This window comes from Panthera tigris, chromosome C1, assembly GCF_018350195.1.
Source record: "Panthera tigris isolate Pti1 chromosome C1, P.tigris_Pti1_mat1.1, whole genome shotgun sequence".
NCBI classification, from domain to species: Eukaryota; Metazoa; Chordata; class Mammalia; order Carnivora; family Felidae; genus Panthera; species Panthera tigris.
In genome coordinates this window covers 11860135-11886588 of record NC_056667.1, presented here as the reverse complement: position 1 = coordinate 11886588, position 26454 = coordinate 11860135, and the positions used below count along the sequence as shown (strand labels likewise).

General features: G+C 49.0%; 2 protein-coding genes across 3 annotated transcripts in view; one reads left to right on the top strand and one right to left on the bottom strand.

Annotated features, from left to right (window-relative positions):
• The window catches only part of SPATA21 (spermatogenesis associated 21), a 38921-nt gene extending 32688 nt beyond the window's left edge, over nt 1-6233 (top strand). Inside the window, exon 15 of the transcript XR_006220623.1 lies at nt 5931-6233. The gene's annotated coding sequence lies outside the window, so the exon portion shown is untranslated. The remainder of the gene's footprint in view (nt 1-5930) is intronic.
• On the bottom strand, nt 28-26454 carry SZRD1 (SUZ RNA binding domain containing 1). Of its 2 annotated transcripts, none has more exons than XM_042994245.1 (4): nt 26371-26454; nt 6145-6194; nt 4124-4378; nt 28-2426 (listed from the first exon to the last, which is right to left on the bottom strand). In XM_042994245.1, exons 1-4 carry the CDS (start codon nt 26419-26421, stop codon nt 2324-2326), a joined length of 459 nt encoding a protein of 152 aa, XP_042850179.1. In that variant the 5' UTR covers nt 26422-26454; the 3' UTR covers nt 28-2323. The 2 variants fall into 2 exon arrangements, with proteins under 2 accessions (XP_042850179.1, XP_042850180.1); XM_042994246.1 differs by having other exon boundaries at nt 4124-4375.

Genomic DNA, 26454 nt, shown 5'->3' with positions numbered 1-26454 from the left:
ACACAAAATCCAAACTGTTCTCCCATCTCCCCTCCCGCCTCCCCCCAACACAATACAGTTCATTTTCACTTTTTTCTTTCTTTTTAAAATCTTGCCTGCCACCTCTCCATCTGGGAAGCCAAGGGTACGACCGCTGGTGGCTGGTGGCAGGCACACAGCGGGCAGAGCCGCATCTTTGGCCAGAGGGAGGTGGGAACACCCGTCCCTACTACGTCGTCAGTCCACAGACGCCCATCAGCCAGCCTTCCCATTGGCTCCCGCTAGGGGAGGGGTGGGCAAGAACAGGTGGTCCCGACGGCTGCGCATCGGCACTCCTGGCCGTGCCACCTGGCCTGCCTCTGTGCCCGTCTCCAACTGAAAGGACGGTCTCATCTTGGGCCAGAAACCACTATTACATGAGGGACGGACACTATACATCTAGAATGAGGAAACTCGGTCAGGGCAGGGGAACTACAAAGACAGCAGCCAACTTTCTCCCTTGCCCACGCCCGGAGGGAATCCCTCCTCAGAACGGCCCGTGGGCACAACCCAACGCCCTGTGGGTTCTCCATGACTGAAGTTCTGTTCAGCTCTGCTCGCGGACAATCTCCTGGCTTCTCACGGTTATAAGGCTGTGCTATGGACTAGCTGCTGCTTCAACTGGCAGCCGGCCCTTCCTAAGCGGGAGGTGCAGCGGGCTTGCTGGGCCCGGCCTACATTCCCACAGGGCAAGGCTGAGAGCCAGGTGAACCAAAGGTGGAGTGAGCCTGCAAAACCGAGCTTGCCACCTTGGCCACCACAAGCTGCCCTAATCACAAAACGTCATACCGCCCACTCCAAAACTCATCCACTGAGCGCGGAGGCCATCCGGCTGGCTGAGGGATAAGGCGCAGTGCAACGGAAGAGACCAGAAAGCCTGAGAGGACCCAGATTGTACACACACACGGCTGCTCTGGGCAGTGCCCTCTTAGCCTCTTCCACCTTAAAGGGCCAAAGCAAATCTCTAGGCTCCAGGGACAGAGGGGGAAACTGACTTCATTCCAAGCCCCCGCTCCGGAAAAATGGGTGAAGGGTCGCCTGGGTTTATGGGAAACCAGTCTGTCATCACCAATCTTTGCAATGCACAGCTTGCCTTTTCCCAAATGTGTTCAGAATGGTCTGCTCCCAAGGTAGTGATTTCACAAAGGAAATGTACCAGGAACGGTTACTGAGCTGGGGCCATCCGCAGAGACGGTGCTCACAGACCCTCCGGAGTGGGAAGATCTCTCCACCTTCCGAGCACGCTAGGCAGGAGGCGCAAAGTCCTGGAGCCACTCTCTCCTGGCTCTCCTTGTGCTAACAGCCGAACACTGAGCAAGTCTCACACCCCTTACCTCTGAGCTCGGAGTGCATCTCAGTCCCTGCTCCCTTCTAGAAGGAGCAAGCCTGGCTGGCAGGGAACCGCCCTGAGGGGTATGGGAAGGGGAAGTCTGTTCACTTTCCCTAACTCCCAGAATACTAGAGGTGGGGTTAGCACCCTCCCCCAGGCTCTCTGAGCCTGTAGAGCTAGCCCAGTCTCAGATAGGGCCAAGATGCCCCTGGGACTCAGCTGGGGGAGGGAGGTATAGGCATGGGGTGCTCATCTGTCCTGGGGGCTGCAGAGCCCTGCCCCTTTTCTGGGCGGCAGTAGGAATACAGAAGCTAAGCTCACCAAAAACCTATTGGTTAACGTTTCTAGTGAATTTCCCAGAAACATTTTTAAGTAGACTACCAAACTACCCTTTCTCAATTAAAAATTCATTAAACTGCTAAAACCCCTCCCATGCACTTTTTCTTGCAAATCAGAGATTTGTATAAACAAACAAAAAATAGGAAGGAGAAAAAAAAAAAAAAAAGAAAGGATATTTTCAAATGGAACTTGCTTTTAAGTGATGAAAGACATGCACTTGGGGGTGGGTGGCGGGAGTTCTCATCTGTGTTTTGAAATCCCAAAATTAATGAGCATGATAAACTGTTATTGCTGGCACTGGCTTTACCCCAAGTGGCCAAGTGGCACTGTCTGACTCTCTACTGAGTCCTTCGCGGGTCCCCCCAACCCTCCCCTAACCCCCACCCTTTCCCTTTCCATTGACTTGGGACAGCCCTTATAGACGTGCCAATCACAGTGGGAAGAGGGGGGGAAGGAGGGAGGTCACAGTGCATGGGGTTCAAGGTCACAGTGGGCGGAGCAAAGGGGATCACAGTGCAAGTAAGTCAGGTCGTTCCCTCTGCTCAAGTCCAGCTGTCTGCCACGGCAGTGCGACCCGTGGCGGACGACCCAAGAGGCGGTGACGGCGGTAGCGGCAGCATCCTTTCCTGCACGCATTTATCTGCGTTGTTTGAAGCCTTGTGACCCATCTGGACCCAAAGGCTGTCTGATCACATTATTGGGCTGCCTGCTGTCCTCGGGTTGGGAGATCCTGGTTGGCCTGGAGGGAAGAAGATCAGAGGGAGGCCTGAAAAAGGACATCAAAGAGGTCCCCAAATCTTTTTTCTTTTTTTTTTTTTTTTAACTTTTTTAACGTTTATTTATTATTGAGACAGAGTGTGAGTGGGGGAGGGGCAGAGAGAGAGGGAGACACAGAATCGGAAGCAGACCCCAGGCTCTGAGCAGTCAGCACAGAGCCCGACGCGGGGCTCGAACCCACGAACTGCGAGATCATGACTTGAGCTGAAGTCGGACACTTAACCGACTGAGCCACCCAGGCGCCCCAAAGACGTCCCCAAATCTTAAAACTGCAGCTGGGGCAGAGGCCAAAGCGGCTATCAGCCAACTCTTGCTCCCTGACCTCGCGTCTCTGACATGTGGATTCAGGGAGCCTTGTTCCAAGCTGGGAAGCCCCCGTGGGTAGGTGGGGCGGGTGGTCTACATTCACCCTGAGTGCTAACAGCGCTTCTTCCCCGAATCTAGAGGGCAAGGGGAGCGCTCAAGGGCCCATCTTGTCCAGAGGCAGTGACCTCAGGCAGCTCAGCCCCCACAGAATCGTGTGGCACAGACTTGTCAGAGTATCAAGCAAAGGTGAAGCCCCCAGAGCAAGAGCTCAGTAGAGGGATCCAGCATCAGCCACTGCTGCCCTCCTGCTTCTCTCCAAATTATGAGGTTAATGGTTGACTCCTATTGACACAGAAGACTAAAAGGGAACAGACTTTTTCTATTCTGCCAAGTGAAGGCTTAGAGAAGAAAAGTCTATCAAACTAACGGAGGGATGGGAAGAAGGTGCAAGCCCCAGAACAGCTAGCCCGAGGAGGCCTCCCAAAGTCGGAAAGAGGCTATTTAAAAAAAAATTTTTTAACGTTTATTTATTTTCGAGACAGAGAGAGACAGAGCATGAATGGGGGAGGGTCAGAGAGAGAGGGAGACACAGAATCTGAAACAGGCTCCAGGCTCTGAGCAGTCAGCACAGAGCCCGACGCGGGGCTCGAACTCACGGACCGCGAGATCGTGACCTGAGCCGAAGTCGGACGCCCAACCGACTGAGCAACCCAGGCGCCCCAAGAAAGAGGCTATTTTAACAAATACTGCTTTAGCTTTAGCAAGAGGTGACACGTTTACATAATGCAACCTCTAGGACTGCAAAGAAAAAAGTGCCAGGGACGAAAAAGGATTCAGAAAATCCAGAAAACGTTACAAAGGGCTATTCTGAGACCCAGAAGATAACATCTAAGCACTTCACGGGGCGCCATCCACTGTGCGAGGTGAGGTTCTCAGAACGCCACGCTCATTTACTTGTACAACGAGTTGACGGGGCAGGTACTGTGTCATCCCATTTCCCCCATACGTTAGGCTATGAGGGGACAGAGAGGTCAGGCAGCCCTAAGTGGAAGGAAATGGTAGATTCTGACCCAAAGTCCATGCCTTTAACCTCCATGCGACACTGCCCCCCTCCCCGGTGCCTGCAGAGGCAGCCCGCCAGCAAACCACAGCCTCAAAGCTTGCGGTCGTGAGCCAACGCAGCAGACACTGAACTTGCCCACCAGGCCAGGGCCGGCAGCTGGAGCCGCCCTGGTTCCAGCCCCCTCTCTGCCTGCTTCTCATTCCTCCATGTGCAGCCAGGCCGCCCCCCCTTCTCCCCTGTAAGGTGGTCGGGCAGAGTGGTCGACGGTCAGCCCTGCCAGCTACACTCACCTGTCGAGGATGGGCTTTTCCTGTTCCTCCTCGGGGCTGGCACTGCCCAGGATCCGCTTCCGGGCCTCGGCGTACTCTGCCTCCCGCTGTGCTAGGGACTTGACAGGAAGGGCTGGCCTGCTGGTGGAGTTGGGGCTGCTGACCACACCGTTGCTGGTGGGCCTCTTGAGGATGCGGATCTGTGGAGGGGGCCCCGTGGGAAGGCTATCGTCCTGAATCACAATGGGCACTTTGGGAGGAGATTTGGATTTCCTGCTGACAAAGAGCAAACAGAGCTTCACAAGTCCTACCCCTGACTTCGGAGGCCCCAGCCACGTCCCTCAACCACCCCCATCACCTTCCCCTCCCTCCTCCTAATTCTATCCGTTGTTCTCTGGCCTCGGACCAGACAGCAGAACTCTCACTCCTGGGTGTCTCAAAAGAGCAACCTTGCCACAAGCTCACGTCGTCCTCAGGCCTGCTCCTCAGACCTCACCCCAGGCAAACGGGGCGGGAGCACCATCTCATTCTGGGACTTCTACACCCGGGTTCACAGTCGCACCAACCACTGTTTGCCCCTGTGGCAAAACATTTCGTGCCCAGAGTCCAACGAGGTCAGTTAAAATCCCGACTTCCCTACACACAGAGCAGAGTGTAACAGGCTGGAGTAGCAGGAGCCCTTAGCTTAGGGGTCAGCAAAGTGTTCGCTCCGGCCACAGCCTTCTGCATGTGCCCACACCAGTCAAACACTACAAAGGAGCCCACTCCACCGTCCCTGCCTGGCATCAGGATAGGATTTACCAAACTGCCTCAGCCTTCTGGTAAGTGACCTGTGCCTCCCAGAGACCAGCTACGCCAGACAACTGGGTCATCTCTCCAGAAGAGGTTCTGAGCAGAGACACCTCCCTCACCCGGGCTCTCCGGTACCCTGGACGCGGCGGGGCTGGGGTGAAGGGCGATCCTAGAGACAGCACGTCACACTGCTCAGAGCAGAAGCACGTCCAAGGCTGCTGGGTGTGCACATCAGGCAACGAGTCCACAAGGAGAGGTGGAAAACACCACAGGAGAGGGAAAGAAACAAAAGCCACAAGAGAAAAAAGGGATCCGGGCAGGAGTGACCACTTCTCAGTAGCCACAAAGACCCTCCCCAGAGCAGCCAACTAGCTTCTCTTCAGAACCAAACAGCCTGCAGGGGGCCTGTTTTCAGAGCCACGGTTGTCAGGAGGGGAAGGGGCTGGTGAACTCAGCTGCCGCCAGGGGAGGTCCGGGGGGGAGGACAGGAACAGTGTGGCAAGGGGACTGTAACCAGACTTCAGTGCAGCTGCTGAGACGAGCAGACAGACAAGGAGCCAGCAATCTGATCAAAGAGGCAGGAAGCCAGGAAACTAGCAGGCAGGCAGGGCATCCCGGCGTCCCCTGGGGAATAGTAAGTCCAGAGAGGTCCTCTCCTCCTCCTCCCTGTCGCTAGTCCCTGTGGGAAGCCAACAGGTTACCTAAGCCCAAAGTCAGACTGCTGAGGTCAATTTCACCTGCTCTGAAACCCACCTTCTCCCCTGTCGGGGGGTGGGGGTGGGGGTGGGGGTGGGGTATCCTTAAAAAGTCTTCGAGAATTTCTGAGCATCTTTTCTTCCAGAATACCCCCACAATGCCCTTAGCCACCACGTCACAGAGGGCCCACAGAAATCATCTGCCCAATCTCGTTATGTCACAGAGAAAGAAACTGGTGTCCAGAGGGCAAAACAACTTGTCCCAAACCTCAGAGCAACTGGAACACAGCCAGGCCTAAAACCTAAGTTTTCTGACTTACCACCTCCCCACTTTCTACCAGACCACCTCACACAGGGTACCCACGAAGTCAGAAGGCAGATGCGACACTCCAGCCTTACTCTCAAAGCCTCAAACCACCATGTCCTTGAGGGACACGCTCAGAAGCCTGCCCGGGAGCCTGCCCTGCTAAACCTGATGGCCACCTGGACAATACCACTGACTGCCCAGCTCTCACACGGCAGAGCATGAGCCCTCAGACCAGACAGCAGCCTTACCTCTCCTTTTGTGTGATCTTCAGTTTTTTTTCCAACCGTCTGTCTATTTCCTAGAGGAAAAAAATGTATATAAAAAGTGGAAAAAAATCTCTCTTAGATAAAAACTTATGTCTTTATTTTCAGAGCTAAGGATGGTGTCCTCTGACCAGGGACATTACTGTTTCCTTTGAGGTAACGGATGCAGACCTCCCTTTACTAGACTCTGGGGCTCGGGAACGGACTCCCTGAGGGTTCATCTCCCTCCATCCCCATGGCCACGGTGATAGTTCTAGACCTCATCATGCAGCTGGGTTCTTTGTATAGCTTCCAACTAGTCTCCTAGCCTCCAATCTGTCCTTCACAGAGCCACTCAAATCAACTTTGTAAACACAAATCTGGTTGTTTCCCCATTAAAACCCCCTAGACTGCTTGTCAGATCAAGTCCAAGTTCCTAAGCACGCCTCACCCACACCTTTCTTTATCTTCTGTTCCTGTTTTACATCACTGTGAAACTGAGCTGTTACTAAGCCCCAGAACCCCGCACACTGATCCACCTTCCCTATGCCAACTTCCATTTCTCCTGCGACACCCAGCCTGATGTCTGCCTCTCCTTGGTCAAGTCTTCTCCGGTCCCGTGCAGTTAATCACCTGCTTCTCAGACATAAGCTCTCCCTCTTCTACATTCCTTCATAATCACATGTATCACAAATGAATAGCCTTCCCCCCCCACCCCCCACCCCCCCGTATGGACTTGAACTCTGTGACTAGCACCTAGCCAAAGGCCCAGAACAAAACAGAAGTCTCACATCTGGGACACTGGACAGCAGTGAGCCCTCAGGGCCAGGAACTCTGATGCCTCCACGCCCTCATGCACAAGGGTCTGTACACTGGACAGGGGAGCTGTGCACAGAGCAAGCACCAAACCTTCAGGCCCCTTGGCTGTCCCACTGCTTTTTCTTACAAACATCCCACTCAGCTGTCCTCAGTGAGGACAACACCGTTCAGCTACTGAAGAAGGAAAAAACCGTATGAAACAATTAGGTTCTCTCTCTGAAAAAAAGACTTATAATCAGAGTGGTTCTCAACCAGGGGTGGTTCTCCCCACCACAAGACAATTTAGCAATGTCTGGAGACGCATCCCCCCCACCCCCAATACTAGAGGGGACGTGCTACTGGCACCCAGTGGGTAGATAGAGTCCAGGATGCCATGCTGCTAAAATGGCACAATGCACAGAACAGCTCCCACAGCAAAAAACTGCCCAGCCCCAAATGTCAGTGGTGCTGAGGTTGAGAATCTTGACTTATAGGGTATACAGGATTTTCAAAGTTGTTGTTAACTTGCAAAACGTTAACTGCCTTAACTGCCAGTGAAGTCTCTGAAATGCACTGAGATCCACCCCAGGGCCCAGTGTGCAGCCAGTTTCCAGGAATGTTCCCCATGTCCTGAAAAGGGCTATATTCTACAGTTGACGGGTACGGTTCAAGCTAGTTAACTATAATGTTCAGAACTTCTAAATTCTTGCTGATTTGCTACATGTATCGACTCCGGAAAAAAAAATCAAAGATTATCGTCTAGTAACTTGTCCCATTTGTTATTATGAAATGATCCTTTGCTTTAAAATCTATTATTTAGCCAAAATGAAGAAATCAGGGGACTATAGATGCTGGAGAGGATGTGGAGAAACAGGAACCCTCTTGCACTGTTGGTGGGAATGCAAATTGGTGCAGCCGCTCTGGAAAGCGGTGTGGAGGTTCCTCAGAAAATTAAAAATAGACCTACCCTATGACCCAGCAATAGCACTGCTAGGAATTTATCCAAGGGATACAGGAGTACTGATGCATAGGGGCACTTGTACCCCAATGTTTATAGCAGCACTCTCAACAATAGCCAAATTATGGAAAGAGCCTAAATGTCCATCAACTGATTAATGGATAAAGAAATTGTGGTTTATATACACAATGGAATACTACGTGGCAATGAGAAAAAATGAAATATGGCCTTTTGTAGCAACATGGATGGAACTGGAGAGTGTTATGCTAAGTGAAATAAGCCATACAGAGAAAGACAGATACCATATGGTTTCACTCTTATGTGGATCCTGAGAAACGTAACAGAAACCCATGGGGGAGGGGAAGGAAAAAAAAAAAAAAAAAGAGGTTAGAGTGGGAGAGAGCCAAAGCATAAGAGACTGTTAAAAACTGAGAACAAACTGAGGGTTGATGGGGGGTGGGAGGGAGGGCAGGGTGGGTGATGGGTATTGAGGAGGGCACCTTTTGGGATGAGCACTGGGTGTTGTATGGAAACCAATTTGACAGTAAATTTCATATATTAAAAAATAAAAAAAAAATTAAAAAAATTAAAAAAATAAAAAATAATAAAAAAATAAAAATAAATAAAAAAAATAAAATCTATTATTTAAACTCATAAACATGGAGAACAAACTGAGGGTTACGGGAGGGGGGATGGGCTAAATGGGTAAGGGGCACTAAGGAATCAATCTACTCCTGAAATCATAGTTGCACTATATGCTAACTAATTTGGATGTAAATTTTAAAAAATTAAAAATAAAAGATAAATTTTTAAAAATCCATTATTTAATATTAATAAAGCCATGCCAAGTTTTCTTTTGGTTAGTATTCCCTGGAACGTTTCCCTATTTTCCTTCTCATCTTTCCACGCTCTTACTTTTGTCTCCTTCTTATAAACACTGTGAAGCTGGACTAACCATACAAAGCCAGATTTCAATCCAGTTTGACACTGACGTTCATTCTGATAGGTGCTGAGCTGTGTTTATATGTTTTTGTTTTTATGACATACCCCAAATGTATTAAGGCAAGCACAACGGACTGCATTCTGAGGATCCCCTCAACTCCCTGGAGGGGCTAGGAAGCCACTAGATGGAAAACTCACTCAAGCTTAGAACCCAGGCTGGCACTCAACAACTCTAATGACTGAATGGAAAAGGGACACGGAAATTGGGAGAACGGCCTGGATGTTTCCTGTGAACTAACAGACACGCAAAGAGAATCCACGCCCACAGCATAGTCTGTGTCAGAATTAATTGTTCTAATTTTTTTTTTTTTTTAATGAATACCAGTGTTATAACCTGAGTAGATACTATGTCTCACATTAGTCTGATGTCTATTACCATTTAAGGACTTTTCAAGGCCTTCTTCAAGTAACTCACAGTTTTAAAACTGCACAGTGTTATCGTTTTGCTCCAATCTGAAAATGACACTCCCTACTCAAGTGTCTCCATCAAAAATGCAAGGTTTAACATCTGTGGGATTTAGAGGCCTTCAAACAAGGTCAGAACCAAATGCCTCCACAGTCCAGGCAGCAGAGCCTTGGCTTACAGGGCCAGAGCAAGACCAAACTCAAGATTTTCATGGGAAAGCTCTACATTTTTAAACTTTATTACATGAACTCTCACTTTCATATTACGATGAGGGCCAAGTAAGGCATATAAGCAAAGGAGCCTAACACAGGAGTCTTTTTTTTTTTTTTTTTTTTTTTTTTTTTAACTGTGGTAAAATGAATACACATTACTTTAGTTGAATCTGAGAGGTCCCATCCAGGAGACTCTCAGGAAAACAAACTGCTTCCTTTTTTTCCGTACGGCCTCCGGGAAGACAGAATCTGCCCATGCCCAGCAAATGGAGCCTGGGTAGAGAAAAGCCCTTCAAGAGGGCATTATGTATGGACCATGTATGAGTAAATGGGCCTCTGTCCCCAAATTAGAATGTAACCAGCATCCCTGGCATATAATATAAGCTACTGGCTTTAGAAATAATGACCTATGTCTGGGGCGCCTGGTTGGCTCAGTCGGTTGGGCATCCGACTTCGGCTCAGGTTACGATCTCACTATTTGTGAGTTCGAGCCCCGCCTGGGGCTCTGTGCGGACAGCTCGGAGCCTGGAGCCTGCTTCGGAGTCTGTGTCTCCCTCTCTCTCTGCCCTTCCCCTGCTCGTGCTCTGTCTCTGTCTCAAAAATAAATAAAAACATTAAAAAAAATTTAGAAATAATGACCTATGTCAATATAATACTTTCGGATTGTCAAGACCCTTCCCCCAAACACTCATTTTCGGTCACACATCCCTGGTTTGATGGACAAAAGAGCTTTTATCCTGTTCTGTCAGATGAAGGTGATGTGGCTCAGGGAGGTTAAGTTAACACACTCAATGTCACAAAGTAGTAAATCGTAGAGGCAGCCCAACACCTAAGGCCTTTCGGGGCCCTGCCTGATGCTGCTACAACCCTACAAGCGCTTGAATCCCTGGAGATGGTAAAGCCATCGGATGCTGGTCTTCTCTTCCTCATCTCCCCTGAATTCCACACTGCTCTCCGGGACTCCAATAACTAACACTCCCTTCAAGCTCCATCACATCAGGCAGGATGGCTTATCAGAGCTGAGGACGAATTCTTCCATCGGATTAGAGAATGGGATATAAATCCCAACAGCTTCGGTAGAAAGCTGATCCTGACTACGTCCAGATGGCCAGCTGGACACCAGTGTGCCCAGAGCTGGCCCCGCTAAGAGGGAGTGCCCTGCCCGCAAACGGAGAGGGCACTGCAACTCCCTCTGGAGTCTATCCAGGCATCATGAGTCAGTCCATTCTCTTTTTGGACAAGGCCTTGCAAGGGATCTGCTCTCAGTCTCGTGCTCTGAAGAGCTGCACCAAGCCAAAACTTTCCTACCGGGTGCGCTGCAAGGAGAATGCTTGTCTTCTCCAAAGATGCAACAGCCCAGTGGAATTCAAGGGCCCCAGGATGCTGTGTGAGGAAGCATCTGGATGTGGACCCAACAAGAAACCTTATCATCTAAGGGCACCTTCTCTTTTCATGAGGATGAACAGAACTCTGGCCCAAAGTCAAGGCTTCTGTGTTAGAGGCTCAACCTCCACAGGTAGTGAAAGAAACCCATACATAAGCTCATCACTCTATGACTTCTCGGAGCCATGAGGGGTCACCAGGACACAGGCAAGTGTTAGAGCATAAGCATATCAGAGGTAAGGTGCTAAGAAAAGCTTGATTTCCCATGACTTTTCCTGGCTATTTTTTGCCAAGTAGCACTGAGTAGACTCCAGAAGACAATGTGCTGTGTTCTGATGGTGGGGCGGGGGGTGGAGGGGGGGTGGTAAGGGGTCTCCTCTTTGGGTCAAAATCCTAAGCAAAAGGTCTGCTGTCGCAGGGGCACCTGGATGGCTCAGTCGGTTAAGTGCCTGACTCTTGATCTCGGCTCATGACCATGAGGTCACGATCTCACGGTTTGTGGGATTGAGCCCTGCGTCGGACTCTGTGCTGGCAGCATGGAACTTGCTTGGGATTCTCTTTCCCTCTCTCAAAATAAATAAATGTAAAAAAACAAACAAAAAACAAAAATGGTTTGCTATTACTAAACACAGGTATCACTTGCCCTGTGGGGCTACATCTCCACAAAAATGAGGTAAACCCTTCTTGGTCCGAGAGAACAAGCAAAACCAGAAGGAAAGGAGTGGAGGCAGGAGGTCGTGAAGAACCACAGCGGGGAGCAAGGTAGTTGTGGACAGCACTGGTCCTTTGTGGGAGGCAAAGGAGAGGCCACGGCCACAGGTGAATGAATCAGACACAACACCTGCAAATTCGACTCACCTGAGGGGAAAAGCACAGCCTCAATGGCTGCTGATGCCCTTAACCTTGGAACGCTTACACTTGTGAGCCCCCTCACCCCCAGAAAGCTGGGGAACAGAGGCATGTGAAGGGAAGAGCAGAGAAGGGACACCTCAGCCTAATGTGTTACGCAGCCACCTCTTTCCAAAGGAACAAAGGAGACAGGAGGATAGGGATGAATGTGCAAGGGGAGGCAGGTTACAATGACAGATTCCCTGCTGTGGCACTAAGAGGGGAATGAGAAGGGAAAAAAAGGAAGGTGAGAAGGGGAGCGAAGTGGAAGAAAGGCAAAGGAGAGAAATAAACAGGCTACTCTGGGCCTTGGGACAAATTACAGCAAGTTCAAGTTCATCATCATCACAGCCATACTCTCAGACCTGAATATTCAAGAAACAGACTTTATCAGTTTACCTAGGGGTGATGGACGAAGCCCTGGGGGACTGATTCAAACTTGCCAAACTTGGGGTGCTTGGGTGGCTCAGTGGGTTGAGCGTCTGACTGTTGATTTGTGCTCAGGTCATGAGATCCAGCTCCACAACGGGCTCTGTGCTTAAGATTCTCTCTCTCTCTGGGCACCTGGGTGGCTCAGTCAGCTAAGTATCCGACTTTGGCTCAGGCCATGATCTCATGGTTTTTGGGTCTGAACCCCACATCAGGCTCACTGCTTTCAGTGCAGAGCCCGCTTCGGATCCTCTGCACCCCTCTCTGCCCCTCCCCTGCTTGAGCGCACACTCTCCCCAAAATAAATGAAAACAAACTAGCCAAACTCACAATAGAGAGCAAACAAACCCAAATCCTCTGCTACACTGTGTCCCGCCCTTTCTGGTGCCTGACCTGCGCTGTCCACTCCCAGCCTCCCCCCAACTCAGTGCCAAAGACGCTGATTACCCTGCTCCTCCACCACACCCCCCTCCTCTGATAACCAGAATCCTTGCTCACCAGTGCGACGAACACAACTTCTAAGAATTCAAGAAACCTTGTATTAAATGGAGGTTCCTGGCCCTGAGTTAGGAAATAACCTCTTTTTATCACCCAAAGTTACTATTTAAGTGACTTTTCTCAGATGATTTGCTTCTCTTTGTCAGTTTCCATTTCAGAAGATGACATTTTCTGATTTTCTCCTCAGGCTCTCTGTGAACCACTGTGTCCCACAGGCTTGTCTGGTCGTGTCCCGCTGTCCCAAATTGGGGAGCACACGTCCACAGACACTGGGGGAAATCTAAGAAGAGACTGAGCCCTGGGTACAGGGTTTCTCTCAGAACTGGAGCCGGACAGATCCTGACGAACATAATGACGCCGTTTCAGCAAAACGCAGAGAAGATGCTGGGAAGAAGGCAGGCCTCGTCCCAACATGTGTGGCCCCGAACTCCCAGCACGGACGACAGTGCCAGGCTGGGCCTGGTCTCCGGAAGTCTTGGGCAGGACCTCAGCACCCACTCCCCTGGCTACAGGGCCTTCTGTGTCCCCAGCAAGGCACCTGTGTCTCCCAGATCACGCGTCTGGATGGGATTCTGCCTATTCCTGGGAAAGCCTCAATTTCACTTAGGAGGGAAGCACAAGAATTCAGTTACAGACAGCAAAATCTGGTTTAACACTATCAGATAAAACGGGGTGTACCTTTGGAGCACACCGCTGGCCATTTCAAGTCCAGGCGTGCGATCCACACACTTTTCCAAACCACCTTCACACCAACTCTGTTAACTCTCTGTCTCAGCCCCTGCCTTGTTTCTCTACGTCAGTGCTGTGGCAGTGGACGGTGCTTCATCTACTGACCCTGGCCAACCCAGGGAGAGAAGCCCCCAGTGTCTTACCACTCCAGGTTTGATTCTACAGCGATGTTTCATTCAGGAACATAGTCAGGTTCAAAACACTAACTCAACTCCTGGGCAAACATGATTGATTAAGTCAAAAAAAAAAAAAAAAAAAAAAAAGCTTTTTGCTGGTTGGCTCAGCCAGTGGGGCATGCGACTCTTATCTTGGGGTTGTGGGTTTGAGCCTCAAGTTGGGTGCAGAGATTACTCAAAAGTAAAATCTTGAGAAAAAAAAGTAAAATCTTGAAAAAGGCAGAGTTCAGAAGTTGAGAGACAAGACATCCGGGCCATGACTTCATCAGTTGCCCTTTTTTAATACAGACAGGTTAGTCTGTTTGAAGGAACACAGAACACTCCTCCCTTCTCTGCTACCCCCACAGCAAGGAAAACATTCCACGTTAAATGGGTCACTGTGGGGGCACAGGATAGTTTTAAAATGCCCTCCCTAAGGAAGTCTACACTTTGTTAATGTATCTCAAAAGCCATTGTCCTTTTGCTTCACTGTGACAAAAAAAAAGAAAAAGAAAAAGAAAAAAGTTGGGAGGCAAGCATTTTGTGGCAAATTGACTGTAAGGTAGGAGACGTGCCAGATGCTGGATGCCCAGAGATAAGGCAACCTCTGCTGAAGAGGAGAGCCCAGCCAGGAGGGAGAAGACTGGTAGGGAACCACAGTCGCTGTGGTAGCTGTACAGACAGCATTGTGGAAAGAGAAATGGGGAGGTGGTGAACCTGTTAGGAGTCAGAGAAAATGGCAGAGACCTAAAGAACAGACTTTCAAGAAAAAGAGAGAGGCATAGAAACACTGGGGAGAAAGAGGATGAAAACATGAATAGAGGGAAAGGAAAATGGGGAAAAAAAGGGACCCCAAATAAGAGATAACTTCAACTGAAATCCATTGGATATTACTTGAGCTGCATTCAGCAAAGGTCTTTATTAGCTGGTATCCATGCAACTTTTGAAAAGCTGCTGCAGAAAGCTAGCTACACTTTCCAGGACCAGCCAGGTACAGATCTGAAGAAACCAGGGGCTCCAGAAAACCATGAAGGGCTTGGAGGGGTGGGGAGGATATGCTGTAGAGACAATTCTCACTTGCTTGGAAGGGAAGCCACTTCCCACTTTCCTTCCCAAGTTCCCAAGGCTTTCAGGAGCTCTCTGCACCTGCCCAGGAAGAGGAAATACTTTGGGCACATTTTCCAGCCACGCCGCCCAGTCCAGTGGCCACTGCCACACGTGGCTGGTGAGCACTTCACACGTGGTCAGTCCCAACTGAGATGTGCTGTAAATGCCGAATGCACAGCAGACTTCCTAGACTTATGACAAAAAAAAAAAAAAAAAAAAAAAGGTGTAAAACAGCTCATTAACATATTTTCAATATTGATTGTGTGCTGACCGTGATACTATTTGGGGTATGCTGCATTCCATTTAAGATATTCAGGGGCGCCTGGGTGGCTCAGTTGGTTGAGCGTCCGACTTCAGGTCGTGAACTTGCAGTTTCTGGGTTCGAGCACCAGGTCAGGCTCTGTTTTCCCCTCTCTCTCTGCCCCTCCCCTGCTCGTGCTCTGTCTCTCTCTCTCTCTCAGAAATAAAATAAACATTAAAAAATTTTTAATTTAAATATTCAAATTACTGAATTTGAGCCAGAGTGCCTGGCTGACTTAGTTGGTAGAGCATGCGAGTCTTGATCTCAGGGTTGTGAGTTCAAGACCTATGCTGGGTGTATAGAGATTACTTAAATAAATAAAACTTAAAAAAATATTAAAATCCATTCCACCTGTTTCCTTATACTTTTTAAATGTGGCTTTGGGGAAGTTTTAAATCACACGTGTGGCTAACATGGGACTTCGCTTAGACAACACTGCTTGAGATACAGTCTTAGAATAAGATGTATCTGTTATACATTTAATATTTCAGCAACTAGCTGGGGCGCCTGGGTGGCTCAGTCCATTGAGCGTCTGACTTCGGCTCAGGTCAGGATCTCTCAGTTTGTGAGTTCGAGTCCCGCGTCGGGCTCTGTGCTGACAGCTCAGAGCCTGGAGCCTGCTTCGGATTCTGTGTCTCCCTCTCTCTGCCCCTTCCCCGCTCATGTTCTGTCTCTCTGTCTCTCAAAAATGAATAAACGTTAAAAAAAAAAAAAATTCAGCAACTAGCAACTGAGCACCTTAGGGACCCAAGAGGCAAGGGGCACGCCGTTTACTGATGTAAACGCCACATATCCTACTGTGGCGGGTCCTGTCATTTTGGTGTGCCAGCAACCAGCACTCGCCCAGTGCCCAACGTTCAGCCCAGGCCCTGCTCTAAGTGACACTCACAACTTCATCAATCTTGCTCTCTACACCCCCCCCCCATCCTGCTGAAACCTGCCGGAGTCACCAATGACCTCAACGGTCAATTCCACACCTTCACTTCACTCAGCCTCTCAGCAGCGTCCAACACTGCTCGCTGCTCCCTCCTCAAAGTACTGTCCATCCCAGCCTGCGGGTCCCCTCCCAGCTCCCTGGTAGCTCCTCTCATGCCCACAGTTAACGTCCCCTGTACAGGACAGGCTCCTCCTCCTGTCCAGGCCCCCGAGGTTGGAGAGTCTGCACCTCCCCTCCTCCGTGACTCCGCTGGCTGATTTGGCGACGGCACCTGGTTCCACGGCCTTCCACACATCAGTGGGTGTACGGCTGCCGACTCACCACCCCCACTCTGATTTCACAAGGGACCTAAACTCCCCAGGCCCCAAACCAAACCCTTGACTTCATTCACTCCCCCAAGCCTGCTCCTCCCACACTCCCTCTCCTCACCCCGCTTCAGAAACCCCAGTCTTCTGGCAGCTCTGATGTCTCTTTCATCCCCCACGTTGGTTCTACTTGCAAAACAGATCCCAAATTTTCCCAACGCTTCTGCTACTGTGACCTCCCTGGCCCAAATTACCACAGCCCTTGAAAGGACAGCTGAAATGGCATCTTCAGTCTGTGTTCCCACTCTTGCCCTTACAGTTTATTTTACACGTAACAACCAGAATGAATAATCCTTTTGAAAACCAAGTCAGCCTCTGCTCAAAACCCTCACATGGCTTCCTGTTTCAAGGTAATACCCACCAGAGCCTACTAGCCTCTACGGGATCCGGCTCCCTGCTACCTCTGGGCCACGCTGTTCCTCAAATAAAACAAGCATGCTCCAGCCTCAGGACCTTTGCACTTGCCGTTCCCTCTACCTGGAATGCATTTCCACCAGCTTCTTCTGCACACTTGCTTTCTCACTCCCTTCAGGTCTCTCTGCCTATCTTTACTGAGGCCTCCTCTGACCTTCCTCCCCCTGCACTCCCCACACACAATGGCACCTCTGCCAGTCACTTTCTACATTCTTTATCTCTCTTATTTTTCTTCATTGGGTGCGTATATAAAACATTATTGTTTATTGTCCATTTTTCTCCACTAGAAAGCAAGTTTTAGGAGAAGAAAGTTCTTTCACTACAGTTGTCCATAGCTCCTAAAACAGTACCCAACACATGAATTATGAACCATCCTGTGAAACAGGGATTTTAGAGATATAGCCCCATTTTGGGGTGCCTGGGTGGCTCAGTAGTCAGTTAAGCGTCTGGGTTCAGCTCAGGTCATGATCTTGTGGTGAGTTCGAGCCCCGCATCAGGCTCTGCGGTCTCAGCTTGGAGCCTGCTTTGGATCCTCTGTCCCCCTCTCTCTTCCCCTCCCTTGCTTGCACCCCCTCTTTCAAAAGTAAACATTAAAAGAGGGGCGCCTGGGTGGTTCAGTCGGTTAAGTGTCCGACTTCAGGTCATGATCTCATGGTGAGTTCGAGCCCCACGTCAGGCTCTGTGCTGACAGCTCAGAGACTGGAGCCTGCTTCAGATCCTGTGTCTCCCTCTCTCTCTGCCCCTCCCCCACTTGTTCTCTGTCTCAAAAATAAGTAAAATGTTAAAAAAAATTTGTTTAAAAACATTAAAAGAGAGAGAAAGATAGCCCCATTTTACAAATGATTTACAAACCAATTCTGAGAGGTTACGTACTTTGACCATGGTTCCACAACAGTACAGAGGGGAGCCAGAATCTGAACTGGGTCTATCTGGGTCTGAACACAGCAACACTACCTGTGTTCCCAGTAAGAGCTGAGGCTGTCACACGCATTTGTCAGCAGTAGTGGTGGTGGCAGCACACTCCAAGCACCTGCTGCAGGTGTGTGTAAGGAAGTCTCTGGCCCTCCCTTCACCACCTCACCCTCACCATAATCCACGGGACATACAACAGCCATGCTGCATGCTCAGGGTTAAATGACTTGCCTAAGGCCACTCGACTTGTAAGTGACAAAACTGAATCCTAAACCTCAGGAGGAGGAAGCAAAAACGTTCAGGAGTGGCTAGCGGGTGGCCACAGGAACTACGAAGGTAGGATAAAGGCAGACAGGGAATATCACCCTGCCTAATCTGCACCCCAGGCCAGGCCAGTGCAAGCTGAGGGCTTCTAAGGAAGGGCTACAGCAGTGGCAGACCACAACCAAGTCCAGACCTTAAGTCTGCCAAGAAGTCCCCTAAAAGAAACAATTCTTCAGTACAGAACGAGTCTGGTGATATAGACGTATCCCAGGATGGAGGGCCTCAGAAGCTGAGAACTGCAATCTTGAGACACTGTTTCCTTCTGCTTCCAGTGCCTCTTCAAAGAGTCTCCATGGGGGAGGGAATCCATACAACCCTTTAGCTTAAAAGCGCAGAACGGGCAGGAGGGGGAGTAGGGCGGCGAGCCCTGTCCCTGGAATAAAATAATGGGTAGAATCTAACAGGGCTCCCCTTTCTCTACGCTCGTTATTGCCTTTCCCTTACAATTCAAAGAAAACTGTGTATTAGTTCTCAGGGGGAGCAAGAAAGAGACCTCTCAGCCAGTCTTAGGAACCTGCCACTCTAACCAGGCAGAGACTCTACTGGAGTGGCTGGGGAATGCCCTCATGCTCACGACCACCGTACTCGCTACTCCAACATCCGCCTGTGTGCTCCATTTAACCCTCACTGCCAGGCAAGGATTTTATTAGCCCCAGGTGACAAAAGAGGAAAAGAAGTTGAGAGAAAGGTAGGCAGTGATCTGCCCAAAACCAGACCTGGCACCTCAAGAGTCAGCCTAGCCTTCGGACTTCTGTTACTGCCATGGATGGAGGAAATGGGTCACTAACTGGCAGAAGTGACCTGCTCTTTCCTCCTTTTATAAAGACAGCAAGGCTCCTCTCCCAGGAGGAAATACAATGCATTTGGACACTGGGGGATGGAACAAAGTCATTCTTACCTCCTCCCTACACCACCAGGAAGTTTCATCCAAAGGCCCAAGGGCCCTGTCATCAAAGGCTACTTAGAATCATGGCACTAAGCAGGGGCAGCAAACACAATGCCTCCAGGTCAAGCCAATAAAGTAAGCAGGAAGGATCACAACAGGTCGCACAATACATAACGTGGGGACTACAGAGGACAGGAGAACCACCAAGGCCCAGGGAAAAGCATTCAAATTCAATATGTAAACAAAGCGTGCACCCCCCCGAAAGTACATAGGCTGAATACCCAAGAGCCGCCAGTCTGCAACTACAGATACAGGGATCCTTAAGATAGCAAGCAGAGTGGTTAAATCTTTCAAGAGATGTGAGCAAAAGATATTTATATTATGTCTTTTCACTTGGCCAGATGTTATTTCCCAATTATGATCAAGATTTCAACGAGCATGTCATTTGCAGTCACTGTTTTTAGTGTTACATCGACAGCAGGGGTGCCTTCCTGGCTCAGTCAGTGGAGCATGTGCCTCTTAATCTTGGGGTCAGGAGTTTGAGACCCACATTGGGTGTGGAGGCTACTTAGAATTTTAGGGGCACCGGGGTGGCTCAGTCGGCTGAGTGTCTGACTTCAGCTCAGGTCATGATGTCGTGGCTTGTGGGTTCAAGCCCCGCATTGGGCTCGATGCTGTCGACACACAGCCTGCTTTGGATCCCCTGTCCCACCCCTTCTTTCTGCCCCTTGCCCGCTTGCACTCTCTCAAAAATAAATAAATCTTTAAAAATAAAATTAAAGTTAAAAAAGTTTTGTTTTGTTTTAAATTTAAAACAACAACTGACAGCAACTGTGTCCTTTTGGCTCTTGGGAACCAAATTCAAGTTTCTCAGAGACAAGAAATTTATCAACTCATCATCAGACTACAGAGGCAGAAGGCCAATCCCAGGTGAAACAAATAACAATACTTCAAAGGAACTAGCAACTAAACATCCTAAAGCAGTTAACTGGTTAATTACCTGCTGAAAAGCAAAGGTAAACAAACAGTCCAAAAAGGTCCCTAAGAGTGTGGGCTCAGGATGCCAGTAGCTGAGCTGAGACCGACCAAGTGATTTCCTCTCCAGGACACTAGGAATAAAAACACCTACGCATCACCAGGTCACGGAGACTGACTGGGATAATGAATGTGAAAATGCGCTCCGCAAAGCCTGTAGTGAGCCCTTAAGACGCTATCTAAGAAGTCCTTCCAAAAGAGGCCAGCAGGATTTGGGAGTCTGCGTGGGCTTACGGGCGGAGCCCACTCACCAGTGAGATGTGCAACTGGGTGGCAAAAACAGCACTGAGAGCTGGAGGGTCACAAATGCTCGTATTGGGCCAAGAATATGCCAAATGCCAGAGCATAAGGGCTGGGAATTTGGCTCTCAAGGTCCAGGAAGAGTGAGGACAACCTTGACCTCTCCAGACTCGAGTTCGAACAGTCTAAGGATCACAACCCTGAAGAATGCAATTTCAACCGTACATATTATTCCTTTTAGGAAGGAATGACTGTAATTTCCTGTGTTCATTTTATAAGGGAAAGAGTTTTGGGTGCAGGGAGGGGATGACTTACTGGGAGGGACATCTTGAAATGTCTTAACCTCAGGGATAAGATTTTTTATCTACATAAAGACTGAGGTCAGGATTTGTTGCTAATTTCTGCGGTGGTGGGTTTTCACCTCTATCTTCCCATCAAACATCCTGCATGGAGCTGAACGTTACAGAGAAGGATGCTTGGTAGAGGCTACCAGTTAAAAACCCTTCAGCAAGAGAAATCTCTATGGTTACTACTTCACACACACACACACACACACACACACACACACACACACACATTTCATTCTGTATTTTGGCCACAAATGTAAGTAGCTAAACTCAATCTTCTCCTAGGAAACCAAGTCAGTAACTGTCCTGACAGAAAATAATTTCTATTCCTGTGGGGCAAGCGTGCAGGAAAGAACACCCCACTCCTTGGTGAAGGCTTCTACCTGATACAGCCAGAAATGGACATTACCTGTGGGGAAGCCACTGCAGTGTAAAGGTGGAAACTGGAAAGAAAGATGTAGCCCCAAGAATACATCCGAGTCATCAGATCTAGACAACAGCGCCTTTTCTCTTGCAGGGATTTACCAAAAGCTTTACAGAGATACACTAAGTTCTCTCCTGTTGTAGAAGTTAAAGCAAGTAGGTCTGTGACTGCATCTCCAGCCCACAGCAACCATGGCAGCTGTCTCAAACACCTAGAGCATGCTGGGAACAGGCCCCCCAAGCAGCCTCAATGAAAGGAGCAGAGGGGTTACTCGTGAAAAGTGCATGATGGTTTCTTTGAAACCATAACGAAACAGACCTGTTTCCAGAATCACAAGGACAGACTGCTCAGCATGATCATGTCTCAACCGGCCAAATGCTTTATAGAAGGCTGCTCTGAGCAAATCACAATCCTTAAGACCCAATCTTCCCAGAAAGAACTGGAACAGCTTAGAAATGGCTCCTTCAGGGGCGCCTGGGTGGCTCAGTCAGTTGGGCGGCCGACTTCGGCTCAGGTCACGATCTCGCGGTCCATGAGTTTGAGCCCCGCGTCAGGCTCTGTGCTGACCGCTCAGAGCCGGTAGCCTGTTTCGGATTCTGTGTCTCCCTCTCTCTCTGACCCTCCCCCGTTCATGCTCTGTCTGTCTCTGTCTCAAAAATAAATAAACGTTAAAAAAAAAAATTAAAAAAAAAAAAAAGAAATGGCTCCTTCACAGGCATGGGACACCTGGATTTGTACTTTCCAATACCACAAATCTTAAATGCCTTCTTTACTATAAGGACAAAGAAATCAGCACCAGGTAGCCCCGAAATAACTGTTATCTGCTCACTACCCACAGCTATGGTAAATATTCCATAATGACAGCAGTTACAGGAAGTGCTAAGGACCCCAAAGTAAGGTGCAAGCCATATGCTCCAGGAGGGAGGATGGCCTCTTCTCTAAAGAATAAGAAGTAAATCAGGCAGCTCTTTCTGCCCATGGGTCCTGTCCCCATGCTTTAATAAAATCACCTTTTTGCGTGCACATGCACACGCGCGCACGCCCGCCCACACACACACACACACACACAAGAAGTAAATCAAAGTTCTTATCTCTTCAATTAAAATCTATGCCAGGGATGCCTGGATGGCTCGGTTGGTTAAACATCCGACTGTTGACTTGGGCTCAAGTCATGATCTTCTGGTTCGTGGGAACAAGCCCCATGTTAGGCTCTGTGCTGATTGCATGGGGCCTGATTGGGATTCTCTCTCCCCCTCTGTCTTTACCCCTCCCCCATGCGAGCGCTCACACGCACGCTCTGTCTCAAAATAAGTAAATAAACAAATATGCCACTACTCTGCTTTAAAAAAAAAAATTAAGCCTTCAAAGCTCTCTTGTGCTGTAAGGACAAAGTCCAAGCTCCCCAGAACCAAATACAACGAGGCCCTTCCCCATCTGGCCCCTGCATACCTCTCTGGCCTCGTCTCTTTCCATTCAGCCCTGCCAAACCCTTACCCCACAGCCAGAAGGAAGTATTTGTAGCTCTCCCAATGCGGCACATTCTTCTCTTGCTGCCTATACACATCCACATTGGTCCTACGCTCTACCCACCCCTCCCAGACTTTCTACGGCTTAATTCAAGTAGTCTGAAACATCACCTTCTTTCTACAAGACTGTCTCTGATCCCAGCTATCGTACCCCATCTATGCCTCTTCTAAAGAAAAGCGCTGCTTTACCCATCTGACTCCTCCACTGGCCTGTGCCCAGTGCCTGATACACAGTAGGTATTTGGAGTTTACTGACACTTTCTTATAGACTTATATGGCATCCAGCATTGCTGATGGGGTAATGTTTAGAGGTTCAGTGAGGGTAGAAAGTAAACATAAATTTGAATTCTTAGTCCAGAAGAGGGACTAGTCGTCCTTTAACTTAAGATACATTTTCTTCCAATTAGTTACATGACTTGCCTTTGGCAAAGGACAAAAGGCAACTTTGAGATGCAAAGAAATCAGAGAGGCTGCCAAAGCATTACAGCTACCAGTCCAATTCCATTTATGTACCATCTGCCTTCCCCTAGGATCAGGTTAGCCCATTACCAACAAGATGGACAAGGTTATGCCTTTTTTTGTTTGTTTTTTTTTCCCCTAAACATGTGAATATATAAAGCTTCAAAGTGTCAGAAACTGAGCAAACTGTTGATCTGATTTTTTTTTTTTTTGGCGCACACAAAAAAATTTTCCAATTACAAAATGCTCTATTTGTCCCTTGAGATGTGCTTAAAACAAAGGACAGAATTTAGAGTTTGAATCAAAATTAACTCAATTTACATTTTCATTTCTCCCAAAGGCAGTATATTTTTAAAGAAGCATTTCCTTAGTGGGATGTAAGTTATATTCCTTGAATTGTCCTTTGATTGGCAATGTGACTCTTTGGGAGGAAACAGGAAAGGAATAGTTCTATATCAAGTCAGTGTTCACCACATTAACTAAAAGCAAAAGGCAGCCAATTTACAGAAAATTTGGAGTATTTCTCAATTTGGAGTCTTCCCCAGAATGACACAATAGGACTCAATATTGAGTATTTTGAAAATATGCAAGAAAAAAACGATCTCAGATGTACTGACACGTAAGAAATTCCAGGGGCACCTAGGTGGTTCAATCGGTTAAGCATCTGACTCTTGATTTCGGCTCAGGTCATGACCTCACGATGAGATTGAGCCCTGCAGTGGGCTCTGTGATGATAGCAGGAGCCTGCCTGGGATTCTCTCTCTCTCTCTCTGCCTGTCCTCCACCCCCAACACAGGCAGGTGCGGTCTCTCTCAAAATAAATAAACATTAAAAAACAAAACAAAACCTCCAGTATGACATCAACATTTTTTTGTGGTGCCGAGGGCAGGGATCACCCAAAAGCCTCTATTTTGAAGGATCAGAACTACCTCCAGATAATATAAAGATTGCGTGTTCACTTAAAAAAACTGTCAACCCCCATTTACTAGCCTTCTCACCATCCAGATTGTTTTTTTGGAAGGGTGAGTGCGTAACACTCATTACCAAGTTTCAGTTGTTAGAAAGGATCACTTGAATGTTAGAAAGGATAACTTTTACATATGCAACTGGCTACATGTGAAAGACATGTACAATCAGTTGATTTCCCAGTGACGTGGACACAGCACATCATCCCATCTCTGGCACCCTTCCTTCAAAGGTGCACATTTACAAAACCGTTTGTGAAATTCAAAGAGGGAATCAAATTCAAGAAAGCCTTCAAATATAAGCCGAAAGCAAACATATGAAAAAATAAAGGTAATGTCCAACTCCCAAGTCTTCCACAGGTCCCAGGAAGGGAGACAGCAAAATGCTACAGAATGAACTCTGCCTTGGGAGTCAGATAGGCTTTGGTGTCAAAACCCAGCTCCCTACTTACTATCCGTGCGACCTTGAGCAAGACAGGTTATTCTCTCAACTTCAGTTTCCTTGGTTATAAAAGGGCAATAACTACAGATTATTTCAGTGGTTCAGTTACATAAAAGATATAGAAGGAACCTGCATTTTGCTCCTATGTCAACAAGGCAAGGTTTGGGTTCCATCTCTGTACCGGGCACTTCTAAAGGGTTTTACTAACATATAGTCAAAAGAGTAGTGGACAAACATCAGAAAGATCTAAGTTAAATCCTACATCCCTGGGGTTCATTCAGCTGTAAAATGTGGGACTGAGCTAGCTGATCCTTATCTGTTCTGAAAAACACAAGTAATCCACAGATTTCTGAATCCTGCATTGATTTTTGTTTTTATTTTCTTAACATGAAAAACTCACGTCTCTTGTAAACAGGTCAGAAAAAACAGAGAAATGTCAAGATGCTCAAGACACTTATCATTTGAGCCACATTCAAATTACAGGCCAGGCTTTTTTTTTTTTTTTTTTTTTTTTTTTTTTTGCAGGAGGGTGTACATGAAGGATGTCTGAATGCTGCACTCATATTAGTGGTAGGTAATAAATGCCTGTACCCGGAAATTTTGCATTCTATAGGACAAAGTCACTGCTACACACACTGTCCAGCACATAGAGACACTCAAAAAATGTTTGCTGAATAAACACTCAGACGACACCTGTTGCTCTCTATAAAATCTTTCAATCGCTCTCCTTACTCAAGTCAAAATCCAAGAAAGATGGTCAGCACATAAGAACTGTATCAAATACCTTCTGAACGAACTAATCCTTCAAGTTCTTAATTGTGCTAAGCGGAAAAACATAAACACCATGAAAGAAATGCTGAACCACGGGAAAAGACTACGAGCGAAGCCAAGTTTCAACATTCCCGCAGAGATACCCTCTGCAGCCGGGTCAATTTCTCCGCCTCTTCCAGCTCTGATGAGCACCCTCAAAGGCGCTTGGGGGAAAATAAATAAATAAATAAAAACAAAACTCCTGTTCTACCCTAGTACACTCAGCTCTCCGCGCCCCACTCCCAACACATAAACCTTGAAGGTGGAGGTCACTTGAGCCAACACTGAACAGACACGAACGCCGGGAGGCCAAAAGGCTATCTCCGCATCTTCCCAAGGGTCACCACTGAACCACAAACTCTGAAAAGACCCAAATTAACCACAAACCTAAGAGGATTGGCTCCGGCTGTTTCAGCTTGGGATAAACTATTTCCCTACAGCTTCTAGAGTCAAACAAAAACTCCAAAAGCAAAGTCGAAGGGTCCATTTCCCCCCTCCTCTCCCAGGAATGCGGCTACTTTACAAATCGCACCCCTCCCCCCCCCCCCCCGAACCCGGGCAAGTACTCTCCAAGACCTTCGCCCCGGGCCCAGATCGCTGGGTGGGTCCCCGGGGAGAGGGGCTGCCCACCGGGCTTTCGGTTGTTCTGGCGGGGTCCCCGGGAGACCCGCCTGCAACGGGCTCTCAGAGTAAAACTGAAAGAGAGAAAAAAAAAAAAAACCCAGACTCGCCCACCGTGGCGGAAGGCGCAAAGCAATGGGGGATTTTAGCACAGAGTGGAGGGGACCAGAGACGACTCAATTTCCCCGCCTGCCCTCCGCTGCTCTTCTCCGGAGCCCGGCACGCCGTCCCGGTCAGCGCAGCCCCCCCCCCCCCCCCCCCGGTGTGTCGCTCCTCATCAGAGCACATGAACTTTAAAATGGTGACTCGGGAGGGGGGGGTGGGCGGCGACAGGAGAGGAAGGGCCAGAGAGTCCCGGGAAGAGCTAGCGGGCGCGGGGGCCACGCAAAGAGGCCCTGGATGGCGGGTGGGGCGCCCCGGGTGACGCACACGTCGGGGGGGATGTAGGGAAGCGCACCCGGCGAAGGTGGAGGGAGAAATGGAACGCGGCCCCTTTAAGAGGCCTTCACGGCGCTCAAGGACCGGGGGCCTCTCCTCCACGCCCGGCCCGGCGTGTGGGGCCCTTCCTTGGGGAGAACCATCCCCAGGCCCGCTCCCCGGAGGCTTCCCTCACGCCAGGTCCCGCCCGGCCCTGCCCCGCGGCGGCGGCTCCTCCTTACCCCGCTGTCTGCCGCCTCCTCCCAGCTCTCAGCGACCTCCTCATCTTCCATCTTACTCGCCGCTCTCCCTCCTCCCCCACCCCC

What these genes read in the sequence shown, in the direction of transcription:
- SZRD1 (XM_042994245.1), bottom strand. Translation starts at nt 26,421, where the DNA reads ATGGAAGATGAGGAGGTCGCTGAGAGCTGGGAGGAGGCGGCAGACAGC. An exon ending in AGGAGGCGGCAGACAGCGGG is followed by an intron (nt 6,195 to 26,370) that starts GTAAGGAGGAGC and finishes TTTTTCCTCTAG; the next exon opens with GAAATAGACAGACGGTTGGA. An exon ending in AAGATCACACAAAAGGAGAG is followed by an intron (nt 4,379 to 6,144) that starts GTAAGGCTGCTG and finishes GCTCTTTGTCAG; the next exon opens with CAGGAAATCCAAATCTCCTC.